At 46.0% G+C, this 19,316-nt stretch overlaps 5 protein-coding genes across 7 annotated transcripts in view; all 5 read right to left on the bottom strand.

The window, feature by feature from the left end:
- pk (prickle) overlaps positions 1-19,316 on the bottom strand; it is a 70,601-nt gene that overhangs the window by 29,825 nt on the left and 21,460 nt on the right. The window contains exon 1 of one of the 2 annotated variants that reach the window (XM_070210404.1): positions 13,051-13,694. The exons of the other annotated variant lie outside the window; for it this stretch is intronic. Coding sequence (XP_070066505.1) covers positions 13,051-13,274 — 224 coding nt within the window. The 5' untranslated portion in view covers positions 13,275-13,694. Of the gene's footprint in view, positions 1-13,050; positions 13,695-19,316 lie in introns of those variants that run through there. 2 annotated transcript variants of the gene reach the window in all.
- LOC6636512 (uncharacterized) lies at positions 592-3,080 on the bottom strand. Of its 2 annotated transcripts, XM_032436797.2 has the most exons (2): positions 981-3,080; positions 592-910 (listed from the first exon to the last, which is right to left on the bottom strand). In XM_032436797.2, the coding sequence occupies exons 1-2, from the start codon at positions 2,975-2,977 to the stop codon at positions 790-792; spliced, it is 2,118 nt and encodes a 705-aa protein (XP_032292688.1). In that variant the 5' UTR covers positions 2,978-3,080; the 3' UTR covers positions 592-789. The 2 variants fall into 2 exon arrangements, with proteins under 2 accessions (XP_032292688.1, XP_032292687.1); XM_032436796.2 differs by having other exon boundaries at positions 592-3,079.
- On the bottom strand, positions 3,079-4,965 carry LOC6636511 (uncharacterized). Its single transcript, XM_002059955.4, has one exon. The coding sequence runs from the start codon at positions 4,963-4,965 to the stop codon at positions 3,079-3,081; it is 1,887 nt and encodes a 628-aa protein (XP_002059991.2).
- On the bottom strand, positions 5,078-7,315 carry LOC6636510 (uncharacterized). Its single transcript, XM_002059954.4, has one exon. The coding sequence runs from the start codon at positions 7,313-7,315 to the stop codon at positions 5,174-5,176; it is 2,142 nt and encodes a 713-aa protein (XP_002059990.1). The 3' UTR covers positions 5,078-5,173.
- Positions 7,552-9,581, bottom strand: LOC6636509 (uncharacterized). Its single transcript, XM_002059953.4, has one exon. The coding sequence runs from the start codon at positions 9,535-9,537 to the stop codon at positions 7,552-7,554; it is 1,986 nt and encodes a 661-aa protein (XP_002059989.2). The 5' UTR covers positions 9,538-9,581.

The following is a 19,316-nucleotide window of genomic DNA, read 5'->3' as shown; positions in this document are numbered from 1 at the left end:
ATGCGCAGCAACTGGAACCAAATGCCAAATGAGCAGCGGCAAATGTGCGGACAACTTTTTGACACGCAATCGGCGTGGTGGGAGCGTTTATTAGCCAAATAAAATAACCCCCAAAGTGTCATCAAATCAATGCAAAGTAGCTGAAATCGAACAGCGGGACCGCCCACAAACTGGGCAAAATGGGAAACTTTTCTGTGGGCAACATTTGCAACAGCCATTAAAGTGCTTTGCCCGTAGCCAGGCACCACAGTACTCAGGGGCCGTCTAAACGAAAATGGGCAATTCTGTTGCCCATAAAACGTCGTAATAATGGCTAAAGTTAGCGCCCAGGCGGAATAGTAGGACACAGGTGTGTCCTTTGCCATGAAATAGTTTTCCACTGCCAAGTCAGGCTAATAGATTTCTTGTGTCTGGCAATCAATAGACGTCTATTCCACGGGGAGTGTAGCCCAATGCATAAATAAGTTCGATTTAAAGAGGCGTTTTCTTGTGTGCTTATGAAAACAAAAGATATTAATTCAATATAAAAAAATTAGGTCGAGTTGTTTAGAAAAACACGTGTTTTTCAATTGGAGGTGAAAATTGTCCGCATTGTATAAAAGAAAAAACGACTTTATTAGAACAACTAGCAATTTATGCGCATGACATCCAAAAGTATGCCGACCTTCGGATCGTCTCACATGCAACACGTGTCTCATAAGAAACTGTTGCATATCTCCTTTTGTTACAGTGAACACTCGAGCGTATGCTACAATTTTGTTGGGAACAACTGCAGTCCAGCAGTTCTGCCTAGAGTAGCAGAAGCCACTTAAGGTGCCACAAGAAATCAGCCAAAATGCCACAAAGCTGGCGACTAAATATACTCGGTGCTCTCGATAACGGATACCACATTTTCGGCCATGTCGCAGAGCTGAGTGTAGGTGTGAATATAGAGCGAGTCCCTAAAGTACTTTTTGCCACGCATTGTTTTAAGTACATACACCTCAGGCTGCCGATATTTTAGCTGAAGACGCCATGGCTTGGTCTCTTCCTCATCGGAGGAGCCATGCTCCTCTGGTTTCGACTCCTTGGCGAGCTGTGCATAGAAGAGGGCCAGCTCCGATTTGAAGCAGCTTTGCTCCAGGGAAAGCATCAGGTCCTCCCACTCCTCGATGCCATTGCCAATGCATCCGCGAACGTATATTAAACGCGATCTTTCCCGTTCGCTATTGTGCTCGAAGCGGGTTAGGGCCGCATCGGTGCTGCAGAAGAGCGGCTCCTGCATGCCGAGAAAGATCTGAAAATAAACCTTACGCTTCTTCACCTCGGGCATGCGCATTATGAGCTGCTTGATGGTCTCCAAGCGCAGATCCCAGGGCGGCTCACGTGGCAGCTTTAAGACGTTGTGTAAAACGCGCAGCGCCTCGAGATCATCAAAGCGTTCGCAATGGTAGCCCACATTCAGGGAATTGAACACCTCGCGGTCATCAAAAGCCCGCTCATAGGGACACACGCGCTCATCCGGCGTTATCAGTGGCACCAGCTCCGCTTGGTGGGTAACCAGACTTTTGAGTGCCTCATCATTGGCCTTGTCGACCACCTTCCGTAGCTGCCTGTTGATTTTCTGCAGGTACTCCGGCGGCGGCACGCACTTGCCGTACATCTGCAAGATGACCGAATTGCGACGGCTGCAAAAGATGTTCGGAAAGATTTTCAGCTCCCAGCGCTGTTTGCGTGAAAAGACCGTGTGTGGATTGAAGAGGACATTGATGACGTGCACTTCGCCTGGTAGAATCTTTACTCTGCTGTGATTAAAATAGAAGCAGGCGGTACATGAGTTAAACACCTTTAAAGTACGCTTATGTACATCCATTGCCTGCCATTCGCAAACGAGGACCCGACGACCAATGTTCTCAAGGCGCAGCACTTGCTTCATTTGGCGATCAAAGGGTGTACATTCAAAATATACCTTCACTTCCATATTGTACGAGGGTCGATCATTCATAATAAATGTCCGCTCGTTGATCTTTAGGCCAATGTTAATGGGTGCCGGCTCGAAAATCAACAGGGAAGATGGTATTTCCTCTTTTTCCTCTTTTTCCTCTTTTTCCTCGACTTTCTGCTCATTCAGGCTAGCGTTGTCGGTTATGCTGCTTATGGAAAAGATTGACTGCTTGCGCACTAGATCTATATCCGAGTCGTGCTCCCATTTGATTTCTGCCAGAGGATTATTGCCAACTACTTCTAGGTTGTCCAAGTCCGGAAAGTATTCCAACACACGCTTAATATCCTTAGCCTTTTGTTCGATGCTCTCTTCCAGCACCTCAGAGTTTAGCCATTTGCTGCGATCCTTCATCTTACGTGAATTCACATCGTGCTTGGAGCCAAGTATTTCCCTTTTCGTAGTATTGGTTAGTCCAGTTATTTCCACATTAGCCTCACCCACCCGCTCCGCTCTGGGCACCGTCTCCCGCACCTCCGAAATACAGACGCATTGCTCCTCATTATAGTGTCCGGGCAGCACGCCGTATTGTTTCTCCTTCTGAGTAATGGGATTCAGGCGAGTAGCATAGTCCATCAAACGCTGGATGGTGCCCTTGTCACGCTGTTCCACAGTAATGGGCATATTGAAGAGCATCTCCTCGGGCCGGCGACCGGTCTTACGTGATATTTTATCCTGCATTCGGGCACGATCACGCAAGGTGTCCTGCCAATGCTTGAGGCGTTTATCCATTTCCTCCGAATCTCTGAATTCCTCACTGATCGAGCATCGCGAACTTGAGATGTTAGCCATGCCTTTTCGGCGATCAAAGATCCCATCGACAATCTCATCGACCATTACCTTCCCATCGTTCGGGGTAACTTGCTTTAGCTCACCGATTTGCTCAAATACTTCCAATGTGTTAAGCGACTTGAGCGAAAATGTGTTGGCCTTGCTGACATAGTTTTCCGCCTGCACCGACGTTAGCATAGACTCAAAGCGATTTATATTTAACATTGTGCTCTATTAATGTGTGTTCATGTGTTTATATAAATATTTTCTTTTTTGTTATTTTTTTATTCAGTAATTCAGTATTTGGGTCGAATGTTAATTTATGTCTAGACCTGCTCAGTGCTCTCAATAACAGAGACAATATTTTCGGCAACGTCGCATAGCTGATAGTAGGTGTACATATAAATTGAATCTCGAAATGATTTCGAGTCTAGGAGCTGGCTCTGTCCCCGGGAACCAACTGGTTGCTTTCGGTGCTCGGCAAGCTTGCGCATTTGTGCGGACAGCGCCCAAATCTTCTGCTCCCACAACTCGATGCTATTGGATATGATGCCACGCACATATATGTATCTGGTGCGCTGGCGTTCCTTTAGCTTGGTTGGGGCATCGCTCAGGCTGAGCGGCGTTGTGCGGCCGCGCAGCTCCGACAGCAGCAGCTGCAGCTGCTCGAAAAGATCGACCCGCAGCCGCTCATCCTCCTTGGAGCAGACCAATTCAATTAGCATGCTTACACTGTAATCCCATTCCAAGTTGCATAGATTTGGTCGAACCAGGTAGAAGAATTTTTTTAAGCCCTCAATTTCGCTGTTGCGCTTGCAGTGGAAGCCTACGTTGCGCCGATTAAAAGCCTCGCTCTCCTCCAGCTCCCTGACGAACGGGATTAGAGTCCGTGGCGCCTTCAGTGATGTTAGAGACCGCAATAGTTGCGGTGAAGTCGACCCTCGGCAATCTCGTATCGTTGGTTGCATAAACTCTTCTATCAACTGTAGATACTCCTGTGGGGGTGTGCATCTGCCATGCATGTTTAGAGTCAGGGCGCAGGGACATCGAAAGAAAATAAGCGGATAGGTTTTGAGGAACCAGCGCTGCTTCACAATGCCCACCTTGCTGGGACGGAAGAGCACCGAGACCTCACGCACATCGCCTGGTCGCAGCAGAAAGGGTTCCGTATCGAAGACAAATACCTCGTTGGGCGAATTGAAAAGTGTATTGTTGTAGGCAAAAAACTCAGCGCGAATCCAGCTAAAGTTGACTGCCTCTTGGCCATTGTTCTCGATGCGCATAATAGTGCGCAGGCTGCGCTCGTAGGGATTGCAAACGAACCTGCGCTCTAGTATGGGCGAATATTCCGGCCGATATCGGCGGTAGGTGGTGCCATTGATGAGCAATGCCAGCTTCGAGGTACAAGTCGGCTTCAGCTTTAAAGATGAGTTGCTATCTATCGATCTTTCTAAGGCACGCTCCGACAACCCAGCTGGCGTTACCATGGATATTGTATGACCAGATAGACGCTCGCAGGGCTGCCTTAGCCAAAGATTCTTGCCGATTACCTCGAGCTTATCGATTTCTGGACAATACTCCACCACCTTTTTAATGTCTGCTTCCTTTTCCAGCAAGCGGCTAACAAGCAACTGTGAATCGCACCAGCTTCTCCTTGTGCACACGGTGCCATCCACCTCAAAGCTAACCTTTTTCGGTAGTCCCACAATCTCAACGTAGTCTTGTTGCTTGGCAAAGGTAACCTCCATAGGATCCACAGCCAGCCCAGATATTGTTGTGCAGTGTTCCTTGCGCGAAATGTGATCCAGAATGCGCTTGACGCTATGCTCCTCCCGATTGCTCACGTTGAAGAGCAGCTGCTGCGGCTCTCTACCCGTGGCCTGGCACAGTTTTAGCTGCTGGGCACGACGCTGACGTATCATGTCCTTCCAGTACTTCAAGCGCCTGTCCACAAAGCCTGGCGTTGAGCGTAGAGTTGACTGCAGCTCCGGCTGGGATTCAGATTCCTCGTAATGACATTGCTGCAGCTGAAATATGTCATCTACGATTTTATTGATGAAATGACTGCCATCATTTATATCCGTGGTCGATGATTCGTGGTTGTTGAGTAGATTTGTCATGAAACCAGAGTGTTTATTCAATGCCACCTCAAATGCTTTACTAAGGCTAAAAATTTGCAGTATCGTGTTACATATGTGTCGGCTATAGAACATTAAAATGACAAGTAATCAAGTGAAGAAGAGAGACACTCGACGTTCTTGAAGTAAGTATATACATAAAATAGAAGAGCACTGATTGGAATCTAATCAAGAAATATAAATTCGATTGCTTTCTTAGGAATCTTTGCTAACGGATTAGTTTTTGTGGCTTCTAAAAACAAGAAATTTCAAATAGTCTTGACAGTTGCGTTTGACCAGAACTTCAAGTGGGCACCACATCGGTGCTCTCAATGATCGAAACAATATTCTCTGCCATGTTGCACAGATGCGAGTAGGTTTGAATGTAGAGGGCATCGCGAAAGTATTTGGAGCGATGCAACTTCTTAATGACGGCAGCGGAGGTCTTGCTATCGAAATAGCTTTCAATCTGATTGATGTCGATTTGGGAAAAATCAATTTTGGTTGTTGCCACATTCAAATCCTCGCCATCCTCTTCGGCCTCTTCCATTAGTTGGATATAGTAGCGTCGCAGCTCGGGTTTGTAGTAAGATTCCTCGATAATAGAGACCAAATCCTCCCACTCCTCGATGCCATTGCAAATGGCGCCACGTACATAAATAAATCTGGTTCGTTGCTTCTGCTCATTCAAGCGATCTGCGCACTCCAGGCTAAGGGAAGTTCCTTGCACAGATTCCAGTATGACCATCAGGCTACCAAACATTTCCTCACGTTCCGGCAAGCTTTCGATGCGCATGATGAACATCTTGATGGTGTCCAGGCGCAGGTCCCAGTGTGGCTCGCGTGGTTTCTTCAGATGCTTGTGCATGCTCTTAAGCACCTCCAGATCATCGAAGCGCATGCAATTGTAGCCAGGGTTTAGGGAGTTGAACACCTCGCGCTCATCCAGAGTACGCTCGTAGGGACAACAGGCGGGCGGTGGCTCAATCAGCGGCACCAGCTCCGCCAGGTGGCCCGTCAGCTGTTTCATCATCAGCTCATTCGCTTTGCCAATGGTCATGCAGTGTAATTCCTTTAGCCTGGCCATGTACTCCCTGGGTGGCCTGCATCGTCCATGGAAACGCAGCAGCATCGACTCCTGGCTGCCACAAAAGATACGCGGCTCCACCTGCAGACGCCACAGCTCGACGGCCATGCTAACTTTGCGCGGCTGATACATAACAATCAGGTTATAGCTTTCGCCGTAGGTGAGGCGAAAGTTGTCCGTGTCGAAGAGGAATTCATTGTCCTGGGCGAGCAGCAGTGAGCCGCGATTGTAGTAGTATACGCCCTGTGACCATTTGAAGGACAGCGCCTGCTTGCCAATGTTTTTCAGCTTGAGCACATGTTTGATGCGCCTCTGGTATGGATCGCAGTTGAATTTGGTGAGTAACTCGAAGCATTCGGTAAAGGGCTTGTCACACACAACATACTCCTTTCCATTGACCATGAGTCCAATCTCTGGCGGCTCAGGCTCCGGTTCGGGCTCCGTCAGCAATGCCTCCATCCAGGACTCGTATGGCTGCTCTTCTGAGCCCATATTTTCCGTACTGGTCGTTATTGTGACGATTTGCTCCTCATGGAGCAGCTCTGTTCTTGCCTTGGGCTGCAGCTTGGCTATGTTTGTGCCCTTCACCTGCAGCTGTTCTAGGTCGGGGAAAAACTCGAGCACTTTGCATATACGACGGAACTGCTCATCGATGCGCGTATCTAGCACACCTGACTTCATCCAGCTGTGCCGCAGCTTCCGACTGTCAGCGCCGAGCAGTTCCTGCTGTGTCACCTCGGGCAGTCCAATGATTTCAACATTCGTGGCACCCTGTTTCTCCGCTTGCGGCCAGGTCTCATCAATGGGTTTGATGAGCTCACAGGTACAGGGATCCTGCAGTTCTTTGAGAGCACTTATTGGCTTGGTCACCAGTTTTTCCGGACGCAGGCGCTCCGCATAGTCCATTAGCCGCCGAACCGTCTCCTTGTTGCGATGGTCGAGCGTTGAGCGGCGATTGAAGAGCACCTGCTCCGGACTCTTTCCGGTCTGCAGTTCTACACGTTTCTGCATTTGACGACGTGTCTGCAACATATCACGCCAGTACTTCAGCCGCTTGTCGACATGCAGTTCAGGGGCTGGTCTGGACAGGTTAACTTTGCTTGGGTGACAGGACGAGGATGTTTCGGGAAATTGGCCATGCCGCTCCGCGAAAATCTCGGCCAGTATGTCCTCCACAATGCGCTCGCTATATTGGGACATGCTAGCGCCAGCCTGCAGCTGCCCCATTGCCAGACCCTGGAGGGATTGCCTTGTGGATGGCGCATTGCTGGTGAAGTTGACCAATGTCAACGGTGTGTACAAGGTGTCGAATATTTTCGGATCATCCTTTTTGGTTTGGCCGATCGGTTCGGGCACCATGATTGATTACGATTGATATATGTATATATAGTGGAAATATGAATACTTTCCTAATGCATTGAAAAACTCAAATGTAGTTTTTATATTAAGTAAACGATTTTGATTTGGAATTGCTTTTTGGCAAGTCAGGGGGGGCACAACAAATCTCTAAAAAAAAAAAAAGTACAAATATTCGAATTCGAATTGAAGGACAAACGGAAACTAGATGTTCACTAAATCCGGGACAAGCAAATGTTTCACAGATTCCCAGTACTCTCGATGGCAGACACAATATTCTCGGCGGCATCACAGATCAGCGTATAGGTTTGTATATAAAGCGCATCCTTAAAAAACTTGCTACTCATGACCTTCCTGGAGACCAGCCATTCCACATAGCTTGAATCAACGGGCAGCTTTTGGCTGTTCGCTTCCATATCATTGACATAGCGCTGGAGCTCACACTTGAAAAACTGCTGGCCCAAGGTCTCGCTCAACGCCTCCCACTCCTCAATGGTGCTGCACACAATGCCTCGCACATAGAGAAAACAAGAGCGTTCGCGATGCAGATTGAAATGATAATCGCCGAACGAGTCATTCGAATTGCAGCGCATGGGTCCAAGCAATTCGGTCAGAATATTTTGTAATGTTTCGCGTTGCTGAGCCTTGTGCTGGTAGATGCACTGGCGCATAGTGTCCAGGTGATAATCCCAGGCTGGCTGACGCGGCTTTTTGACCAGCGAATATAGCTCCTTGAGCGTCTGCATATCCGCATAACGTTCGCACTTGAATCCCGGATTTAGTGCCGAAAATAGTTCACGCTCGTCCAGGGGGCGCTCATAGGGACACTTCAATGTGGGGCAATCCACAATGGGCGCCAGTTCGGCATGCAATTTAGCCAGTCGCTCGGTGACCTGACGATTGCGCTTGTCCACGACCCGACGCTGATCCTGATCGAGTCGCTCGCGATGGGAAACGGGCAGAGTGCAGATGCCATGGAAGCGTACATATAGACGACGCGCGCCACAGAACGGGGAGCGTAACATGTTCATGCACCAGCGCTGCTTCTTAATGCCCACCCTGAGGGGCTGGTACATGACATCGATGCGTCGCTTCTCGCCGGGCAGCAGCACAAAGGGTTGTGTGTCGAACATGAATTCCGCGTTCAAGACCATGTGCTGCTGCAGCTCCCTATTCTGCAAGCTGCTCTGCTGCCAGCGCACTTGGACGAACTTGGTGCCAATGTTCTCCAGCTGAACGATGGTCTTGCACAACCGATGCATCGGTTCGCACTGGAAGTACAGAAGCAACTCATCGCTGAGGACGCCGCTGATGTCGCCAAAGCCAAAGGCTTGACCATTGATTCTGATCACATTGTTAACGGTCCAATCGGCGCTGTTGTCACTTTTGTCGGCCACCGGCGGCGGCGGCGGAGGTGCCTGCTCTTTGACAGGTTCAATCACGGGGATTGCTGCCTGGCTTGTCTCGGTCGATACTTGGAACATCATTTCCTCGCCCATCCGCTTGCTGCCTATGGTTGGCCCCTCGGGGGGCTTGGGCAGCGATGAGACCTGCAGCTCTTTTATCTCAGGGCAGTATGTTAGCACACGTTTAATGTTTTTCGCCTGTGCCTCCAGCCGCTCGCCCAACACCTCCGAGCGCTGCCATTGACTCTCGCCCGGCGTTATTGTGCCGACCAGTTCCAGCTGTGTTACCTCTGGCAAGCCCACAAATTCCAGTGGTCGCAGTTTGGGCTCCGTGACGAGCATTTCGGGTAACTCACGGCACAGCTCCGGTTGCTGGCGCATTTTAAGCGCACCCCTGACCCGGGTAGGGGGCACACCTTCGCTGCGTGCGGCTGAGTCCATGAGACGTAGGAGCATCCGCTTGGTCTGCTCATCGATGGTGGCATGGCGGTTGAATAGCACATCCTCGGACCGCTTTCCAGTGTGCCGTTCAATTCGGTCCTGCAACACTTTGCGCTCGCGCAACACCTTGTTCCAGCATTTGAGTCGCGGATCCATATCATCGTTATCATTTTTACAGATTTTCTTAGGATAGCTGTGGCAATCACTGCTGGAAATTTTGGTGTGATATGTTTCATCCTTCTTAATTACTTGGAAGACATCATTCACCAATTCTTCGGTTAAATATTTTGGGAACTCAGTTTTGCTGCGAGAAGTGCCCTCGATTGTCAAGTAGTTCCTATTGGTTGCGTCTGAAATGATTTCTAAATTCTTGCTCATCTTGTTGCTGTTTTTCAATTCGAGTTTTGAATATGAATCAACTGATTGTTATCGCAGAGTTGTGCTTAGTATTTGACTACACTATATACTGGCTATACTGTGGTTCGTAGCTGATCTAAATATTCAACAGACTAATTGCCATTCCAGAGCAATCGATTGAAGTGAGCAGAAATTCTGGTTTTCCTTTGTTTTTAGTAATACACGATCTACGCAGAATCTACAAATCCAGCCATTAAGGTGGAGGCAGGCGTTCTTGATTGTATGCTAGTAAAATTTTCTTGCTTACAAAACTAATCGAGTTTTCACATATATGGCAATTTCACCTGTAGGGACAAAAGTTTGATGAGAAAAGCAGCAATACCCTCTTGACATTGGGGTAAAGTAGCTGTCATAGTTGGAGCTTATAGTTTATGCTGTTTACGTGTGTTTTGATGCTATGTTACAAAGTTGACAGTGCCCAAGTTGTGGCTATAGGCAAATTGGAATTTATGCAGGAGAATTTGTGCTAATTTGCTAACAATCCACTGAAAGCAAATTAAATTCACGAGCGCGCGCGCTCGTCGTGTGACAAGTCATCGTAATTTTCAACAACATACCCACAGGCAGCACTCCTGCCATACCCCACAAATCCTCCATTTCCATTCAGACTCAACGACATTGACGTGACGCCTTCACACAATTCAAAATTGCCAAAGTCTCTTTTTGTTGTTGTGTCTGGCCACAAAGTGAAAGGAGTTGTCGTGGTGGAAAACAAATGAAACTTACCTGCAACGAAAGAAGGGCGAAAATAAAAGCTGATTTATAGACAATGCATGATTCGTTTGATATAATAGTATTCAGATATATGTATATATATTATGATATTTATGATAGTCGCAGTGCTCATTAATAATTTTTAAGGACCCACGCAATTGGGTGCAAACTTAATGCTGCAATCAAAACTCCAGACTTTTGTTGCCATTGTGCGGCGCAGTCTTTGTGGTTGTGGCTGCAACAATACAGAAAAAGGCAACAATAGAAACGACAACTTATAGAGCTTACAAAAAACAAAGCCATATCAATTACCCAGGCAACCAGGCAATAACAACAACATTAACAAAAGAAGAGAATAAAGCAGAATAAAGTAATTTAGTCCTGGCAAAGCCAACTAACCGCAGTAGAGGAAACATGCCCCGCTGCAGCTCCTCCGGCGCAGAACTGGCCGCAATTTTCCCTTGGCCGGAAATGCTGGCATTGTGCATGTGCTTGGGGAGCTTGGGAGCAAATGTTCTTGGAGCATGTGGCTCATCTACGTGCCTTGGCGAAATGCAATCAACATATTGTAATTCTGAAATGCATATTGAGAACGTGCAACAGATACTTGCAACAGCAGCCGAACCAGCAGCAGTACTCGCACAATGCGCATGCAATGCGAAACTTTGGGCTCCACTTAACGGGCCGCCAGACAAAAACAAAACGCTCCAAGCATGTGGCAGAGGGGCAGATTGGCGGAGGGGTTGACAAGGGGTGCCACATCGTCATCGACATCGACAACTGCGCGGCTGCACTTGATGCCGCAGCAGTGGCAAAAATCTGGCAGTGTTTGCATTTTGATTTCCATTTCGCATGCACTCAAGTAATGCATTTATTATTTACCAGCCATGCAAGAGGCGAGGGTGAGGCAGGAGGCGAGGGGGTGGAGGCAGCTCAGGCAACTCAATTCAATTCCGCAAATTCATGTTGCAGTTGTCAACGGCGCAGACGAAGACACTTGTGGACGAGCTGTTAACCCCGGGCTCCCCGCTCCAACTCGCGCTGCTCGAATGTTGCACATGTTGCATACCACTTGGTGCTGTTGACAGCCGGCAGCGGCAGCCGGCAGCAATACTCAGACTGCAACTGTTGGCGCTTCTTGAGTGAAGACAGACGGCCAGGACAGTCAGACAGGCAAATATACTTATCTATCTCTACTTAGGGCATATGCGATTTACTATGGGATTTGTTTAAGAGTTCATAAATATAAAGAAGAAAACACATAAGCATATGCAACTAGTTTCTCAAGCTGTTTTAACTTTACTTTAGTTTACTTAAGCGGTGTTGCAAAATGGTGCGTAAGTGTTGCCATTGCGCAATACTGTGTATCATGGCGAAATCTGCTTAACGCAGTGTTGCAAAATATTCGCTGTAGTAAATATATGTGTTGGTAAAGTCGAAAAAAGGGTTGCTTTTACTTATTAAAAAAGTCTACATACAGAAACTGTATCGGAAGAGACTGCATTATAGTGGAACTGTCTTCTCCCTCTAAATTTGTAACCTTCTTGGCTCTATAGTTTGCTCTCACTGCAAGCTTATCAAAATGTTAGGGCATTTCTGGCTGCGACTCAGGCGCAAAACCAGTACTTTCATCTTGTTATTCCATAACAAATACCGATTTATACATACATATGTACATCAATTTTTATACCCTTGCTGCATGTTGCGGCCGTTAGCATTTTTTTTATGCAAACGCTGCATTAGATGAGGTCCATAATAATCAAATTTTTATTGAATGAATTGCGAGCTGTAAACTTGCAGCATTTATTCAGAATTAGCTGGACGCGAGGCCAAATCCATTGAGCATCAAATTGCCAGTGGCCAGTGGCCACTAACCAGTTGCCAATTGGCAATTGTGGCCACAAAAAGTGCGTTACAAATAACTGCACTTTTATTGAGCGGTACCGTTAGACGTAAGACGCCTAATGCCCGCCAGGGCGATCGAGTTTAAAATCGAGTTCGATTCGGATTCGGGTTCGGTTCGAGTTGACTCGATTTAATTGCTGTGCAATTTGTGCAGTCACTAGTGGAATGTGCTGTCAAATTGTGGCACTTAATTAAAACATATTGAATGCCCAGTTAAATAAGCCAAGGCACTTGGCGTTGATCGACTAGGAGATGCCCTGTAGGGTCGGGTTAAGATAAGCTTAGTCTGCATCGACGCATAGAGAAAAGGTAAGTTTAATATAAATTTGCTAGCAAGCAGAATATTAAATACGCTTCAGACATGTGACTAGGTTAGCTTCCAATAGGAACAATATGATATAGTAGTCCGATTTGAAAACAAAGTAGATGTGTTAAGAGCTGAGTGGACCCCATAATTGATCTACAAAAACTCACTGCGTTCTCTCCTCCTCTTTTTTTTCTAGATGCATCTCTTTCAGTCCTCTCTATTTTGATTATTTATATTTTATATCCAGCGATTTACCTATATTTTTCACATTTCGCCATAATTACTGAAGGCGAGCTATTGTAAATCGCTCGTTCAATATATATATTTAATATATATTTTTATTTTTAGATTATAGACTCCCATTGCCTGCCACAAGACTACCTTCCTCTATTTACATTCAGTGCAGGGTATAAAAACTGCGCTTTTTATTTTACACGACCAAATCGCCAGCAGGCTGCCGCATTTGCGGCATGTTTTTGAATGTTGCAGTTGCAACCGTTGTTGTTGCTTGGCGTATTTGAAAGTTTCGAATAATTTTGTTTATTTACCTCACTTCAGCCGATTTGATTATCGCCTTGGGCGGTGCATCCCAATAGTTGGGCGCGGGTGGCACCCATTGGCGCAGCACTTGATAGTTGCCTTCGAGCAGCTCCATGCCCTCGATGACCTCCACATCGGAGTCGCCATCGTTATTGGCAGCAGCAGCAATGTTGTTGCTATTATTATTGTTATTGCTATTATCGGCATGTAAATTATCAATGGAATCGCTCATTGTCAACTCCAGAGCTGCGGTTTTTGGCGCTGCATTTACTAGTGGCAGCGGCGCTCAGATGTGGCAAGGTAAACAAAGACGCGCACAGCCATTTGCGCTGAGTCACAGATACACACACACACACACACACACACACACTGGCACAGACACAAAGAACTATTGCGAGAAGAGGAAGCAGCAGCAAAACAATAACAAGACGCAACTCGACTGCTGCTTGAACTATGCCGGGAGATTTCCTTAGAATAAAACTATTATTTTATATATTTTTCCTAAGAATTTGTGTTGGGTTTTAGCACAGTTGTTTTTTTTTTTTTTTTTGTTAACAATTATAGAAATTTTGTTATTTTTATTAATATTATCAGCGTTGTGACAGCGCTCTGTTTGGGCTGGCAGCGGCGCGCGGCGCTCACGTTGCACTCACGAATTGTTTCTTTCTAATCGGCGAAAATGTTCGTTGCGTTTGTTTTGGCACGAAAAATTGACAAGCACGGCGAAAACACATCGCACAAAAGCAGAACGCAACAACAAATACACACACACAGTCACACACACTCGCACACACACACACACACACAGACACACATACACTCTTACGTGCAGAGCGGGGTTAATATCTGGCATTTGCGTTTGCATCCCTTGTGGCACAGAGCTCGACTCGAGTCGCCCCTTTGTTGTGCCGCGTCCTTGGTCCTTGGTCCGTGGTCCTGGCACGTTTCGCTGTTTCAGTTTCAGTTTCAGTTTTGTGTCTCGGTTTTCGTTCGCCTTCGCTTTGCCGGCTTTTTCTTTCATTCTTTTTTTTTTAGTGTGTAAAATAAGGGTTTGTAATTTAATGTTTTTACGTCTGATTTCGTTTTCGTGTGCATTTCGAGGGGTTTGGGTGGTTGGGTGGTTTGGGAGTGCACGGCAGGGAGGTGTTGTGCTCAATGCACGCATATTGTTGAAATTATGTAGCCAAAGACCTGGTCAGAAGGGGCGGCTGTTGGCGGGCAACGCTCTGGCTGAATGTCTGTGAGTGTTCACCTTTTAAGCTCTTGAACGTAACTCGAAAGTGTTTTGCACAGTGGTAAATGATAAAAAAAAATGAGCATCACCATAGATGGAAATATCTACAAGTTTATTTCATTAAAGCTAAAGATTTCCTTTCAAAGTTCATTTGGATTTACAGAATATGAATATAGTCATTATTTTGCATAAATTATGATAAGTGTGAAGATCTTTCAATATGTGCTGGTCGAATCATTTTCCACATATTTTTCACAGTTGCATATAGAATATGCTTAAATTGCCGATTAAATAAAATCTGGAATAATATTTGGGCTACCTTGTGTTAAGCTATTCGCTTTCGCCGCATAATTCTGCGGACATTCAAATCGCGCGTGAACCACTGTGCGTGGCCGTTCACACAAGTCTGAAGGCACGATCCCCGTGAACTCACTCACTCACACTTGTGCTCATGCACAAGGAGCACAACCTTTTACGGCCACTCACTCACACTCTCTCTCTCTCGCACACACACTCGCACACGCACACATTGCCAGGTCGAACCCCCAAAAACACAACGCAATCACAAATAGCAAAAGGAAGGAAGGAAGTGAACGCTCGAACGTATGCTCATATTTTGCAACAAATATTTCAAGTGAAAGAACGAGAAGGGGAGAGAGAGAGTGAGAGCAATACAGGCGCTCTCTTCTAGCCGCACGTGTGTTCGCTTTGGGTTCTCTCTGCTGCGCTGCTCTCTTTATTGCCCAGGTTTTCTTTTTTAATTCACTCACTCGATTTGAATTTTTGGTTCTGTAGAATTCACCCCTAAGCGTCTTCACGGTAATTTGAACACGTGTCTGTCGAGCAGCTGAGCGCACAACTGTGCCAACTTGGGTGGTAGCTGCCGGACAACAGCCCAAGCCGACCAGCCCATCAGCCCACCAGCCCTTCGGGGTGGTGGTTGTACGGCGCCAGACGCGGCAGCGATCGTAAAATTTAACGATTTCATATGCTTCTACATCTGCACCGGAAGCTTTCCGGCTTTGAGCTTTTGTCAGCAATTAGCGGGTAAGTTTCTTTTGCAGCGTGGCTCAACTGTACGTCGAGTCCACCCTCGGGCGCCGCAAAGTATGCAATGCACTCGTAAAAACAATCAGCTTGGCAACACTTACGAGCGCCCAGGGAATAGGAAACACTGCCAACGAAAGTGAAAGCTCGGCTCGGGCAAACGGGCAACGGGTGACGGTATTTAATGTGCAAATAGCTCATACTACCCGCTGGCTACCCACCATGGGGGAAGTCCGCCATTCCACGTGTTATTGTTGCTGTCGCTGACAACAAATTGCGTCGTTTGCCAAATCAACCCTGCAGACGGAAAACATTCCATGCCCCGGCTGGCTATAACAACAACAAACAACAAACAACAACAAATATGCACAGTGACAAGAAACATAGGCAAAGGGTGTGGGTGACGGGCAGCGGCACATTCAACGACACTTCAATAGCCGCACACAATATCCGTTAGAGCCTTTAGCTTATGGGGTATCCACTGGATACATTACACTTTGTAGATTTTAATTAAAATGCAGCTAGCAACATGTCAGCGACTTCTAGCAACATGTTGCTAGCAACACATTAGCGAAGCAACAAATGACATTTGACATTCATAATTAAATTTATTCATTGCATTATGAATATAGTTAGCAGCTCAAATGGCTGAAAAGCAGCCAGCCAAAGGTCTATTCACATCCCAGGAGATGCACACACACACACACACATACACACACGCTGGCATGCACACCTCGGCACACTCCTCAGTTATGGCATAAAAATAATTATATAAACTTGATGCCCATTGCCGTCTGTCTGGCAATTCTTTGATTGTTAACCAAGCGACCGACTGTCATCCATTTGCAACCCCTGATAATGTTGACGCCCACACACACACACACACACACACACATCTCCCCACTCGATCCACCCATTAACCGCACAGTTTTCAAAACAGCCAAAACCAGAGAGCGGTATAAACAGTTACGCCTGCCCGCCGGCAACGTGGGCCCTTGTCTTGCTTTGGGTCGGTTTTAACATGATTTGTTGAATTTACCAAGATTTCCTAATTCCATTCGTTAGCCCTTGCCTGGCAGGGTTGGCGACTCAGCTGTTCGGGCTTTTTCGAGCCGTCGCGACGGTGGCTGTTTTCCAATTTTTTGGCTGTTACGGCATTGCGATTTCAAGTGTTGTCAAGTGGGGGGTGGAGGAAGGGGCGCAGCGCTTAGTCAAGTTAATGCATTGGAACATATGTAAAATTGGTTATTATTCTAAGAACATGGTAACAAGCTATCTGCCTACTTCTTGACTAGCTAAGACTATGCTACTCTAGACGGGGGTTCGAACCCTAAAATTTGTCGTCTACCAAGAACTGCCTTGTTTTCGACATATAATGTGGCAGATGTCGGAGAAAATTTGATTTCTCATGAGTATATCTAAGATTCACGATCCTTTTATAAAAGTAAGATATTTTTTTAAGACATTTTTCAGATATTATTACAGATTAGTTTTAAGACACGTCATAATGGAGATCTTTTGAAAAGATGATTCCACTTAATAATCAGTAAATTAGGGTCAGGGAAATGCGTAAAGTAGGCCTATATTCAGTTTAGTCTCAGGTTATGCTAGTCACAAGCAAGTGATAGTATAAAGACATTAGACGTCTGGGCATTTCCGATCCCAATTGCTAGTTAAATAGAAGCTCTGGCATTTCCGATCTCAATTACAATTTGTTTAAAGTTCATTTACCTTGAGTAGCATTTACGCATTTGCCGTTGCTTCTATTTAATTGCGTGGCATTATCAACAATTTAGCGATGTTATCTGGAGACGGAGAGCATTGCGGCAATGCGTTTAATGGGCTGAGTTGGAGCTGGGTCTATTAGCCGTATTGCTTGGCCCAGGTGTAGTTGCTATCTTGACATGCCAGTTGGCATTTTCATTAGCAACCCGTCCGCCTCATCATATTGCTTAGCACTTCATTATGGGCGGCTATTAGCGGGTCGCATGACTTTGATATGCCCATTGTTGTGTCGCCCGACTTGATGTGGGAACCAGTTGCTCTGCGAATAGACCACAACGGCAATGGCCACACAGAAGTAGCTGCCATAATAATAAAAAAAAATTCAACGAGTACTGGCAGAGTGTACTTTTTGCATACTCTGTAAAGGGGTATATTAGCTAGGGTACACAAGTCTCCATCTAGCAAGATAGTTAAATATTAATTCCTCAACAAACGACAAAAGAGTAACTAAGCCGCACAAAGAAGACGAAACAGAGTATTGCACAGTCGGTGGCATTTGGCGTGAAAGTTCTTATATATGCCTTTTTAGCTTTTCGTCCATTTAATGGCGTACTGTGGGTCGTTACACTCGCGGCTGAAACTGTTGTGTGCCAAAAAAAAAAAGAAAGAGAAATAGATGCCATATGCAAATGCTCATACTCCTAATAGTTGTTGTTGTTGTTGTTGTTGTTGCTGCTGTTGTTTGGCAACTTCCTTTCCGGCTGTGTTGTTTATTTAAAGACTTTCTACGCGTCGTTAGACAGCACAGCCACATGTTGATGTTACCAAATCCCACAGCCACATCAAAGGCAACTCGCTAGTTGCCCCCAACCCCCGCCTCTTCATCCTACCTTAAACAATCTGCTGTAATTCCTGCACCCTACCCCCAGGCCCAACCCCTTTCCGTGTTTATTACGCCTTTTAGTATGACTTTTAATTCGAAAATGTGCGACGACTCGCTGCTGAATTCCAGTTAAATGTTTGTGTTGAGCCCGCGGCGCAAATGAAGTCAAAGTCAAAGAAATTCTTGGCCACCAAAATAGCTTAGGACTTGGCCAAGAAATGCGCTGGCGGGCGAGCAGCAAGTCAAACAAATGTTACACATTTAATGCCTATTTGTATTTATGTTTGTTTATTATTAAAATCAGCCTGTTTGCACTCACTTTCCAGCGTGGGTCTGCAGCTCATAAATATGCAAGTCATTAATAGAAATATGATGTACCCGAGGCCGGAGCCAAAGCCAAAGCCAAAGCCAAAGCCAAAGCCAAAGCCGAATTCACAGCCACATCAAAATCCACGTCAAAGTCAAAGCAACAACCCCCAATGGCTGTTGTCAGTTCATAAGTGTGTGCAGCGGGGGCGTGGCAGTTGGGCTGCTGAATTGACAGCCTAAGCGTTCCACGGGGATTGGGGTTACTAACTGGTGTAACTGGCACTCTGCTGCCGCCCCCTTCTCTACCTCCCTCTCAGCCAAGGCTGCAGTTTGCCACATAAATTGAGTAAAAATTACGCTTCATTTGATTTAACACAATCGAATTGTTGTTGCTGTTGTTCTGTCAAGGCATGTGCCATGTTGACTTCTAACATGGTTACCGGTCGCTGGTTCTGGGCTCTGCCTTTCAGCGACAATTGGATTAGGACATCATGACCATGATGAGCACCAGTAACGGTTAAACGATAATGGGGTTGGCATCCAATTGAGCATATTTTGGGGAATTTCTTGTTAGCCAAAGGCTAGAAATGATGCCGGAAGTGAGTTGCATGCCAAAAAGGCAACCCTAAATGATTTCTACATACTTCCAAATGCAATTCAATTATTTTATAATGAAACAGAATATTGTCAAGCAATTTAAAATTCATATATATATTAAATGTGAACCCTGTTAAATATGTGCATTAATCAAAAGTATGCCAGATTTTAGCTCATGCCTTACAAAATTGGCATATCCTCTGCTAGGCTATACAAATATTAAGACAAGAGATTTACCTAAAAGATGAACGCACACATTTCACAGGCACTGAATCAGTTGCTATTCTCGATTTTTAACAATTAAGGCAATTAAAGCATTCATAATATTATTTTTGGTCAACTAATAAAATTGGTTTTAATATGCGCAAATAGCGTGCGATCATTTGGGCCAAATATCTGCGTGCATTTCGCCAGGTCTCAAAAGCAATAATAAACACATTGTCTGCTCCTCATGCTGCGCACTCCTCCTCCCACTCCCA

The sequence above is a fragment of the Drosophila virilis genome, chromosome 5 (genome assembly GCF_030788295.1).
Source record: "Drosophila virilis strain 15010-1051.87 chromosome 5, Dvir_AGI_RSII-ME, whole genome shotgun sequence".
Classification (NCBI taxonomy): domain Eukaryota; kingdom Metazoa; phylum Arthropoda; class Insecta; order Diptera; family Drosophilidae; genus Drosophila; species Drosophila virilis.
The sequence above is the reverse complement of the archived record's forward strand: the minus strand, read 5'-3'. Positions and strand labels throughout refer to the sequence as shown.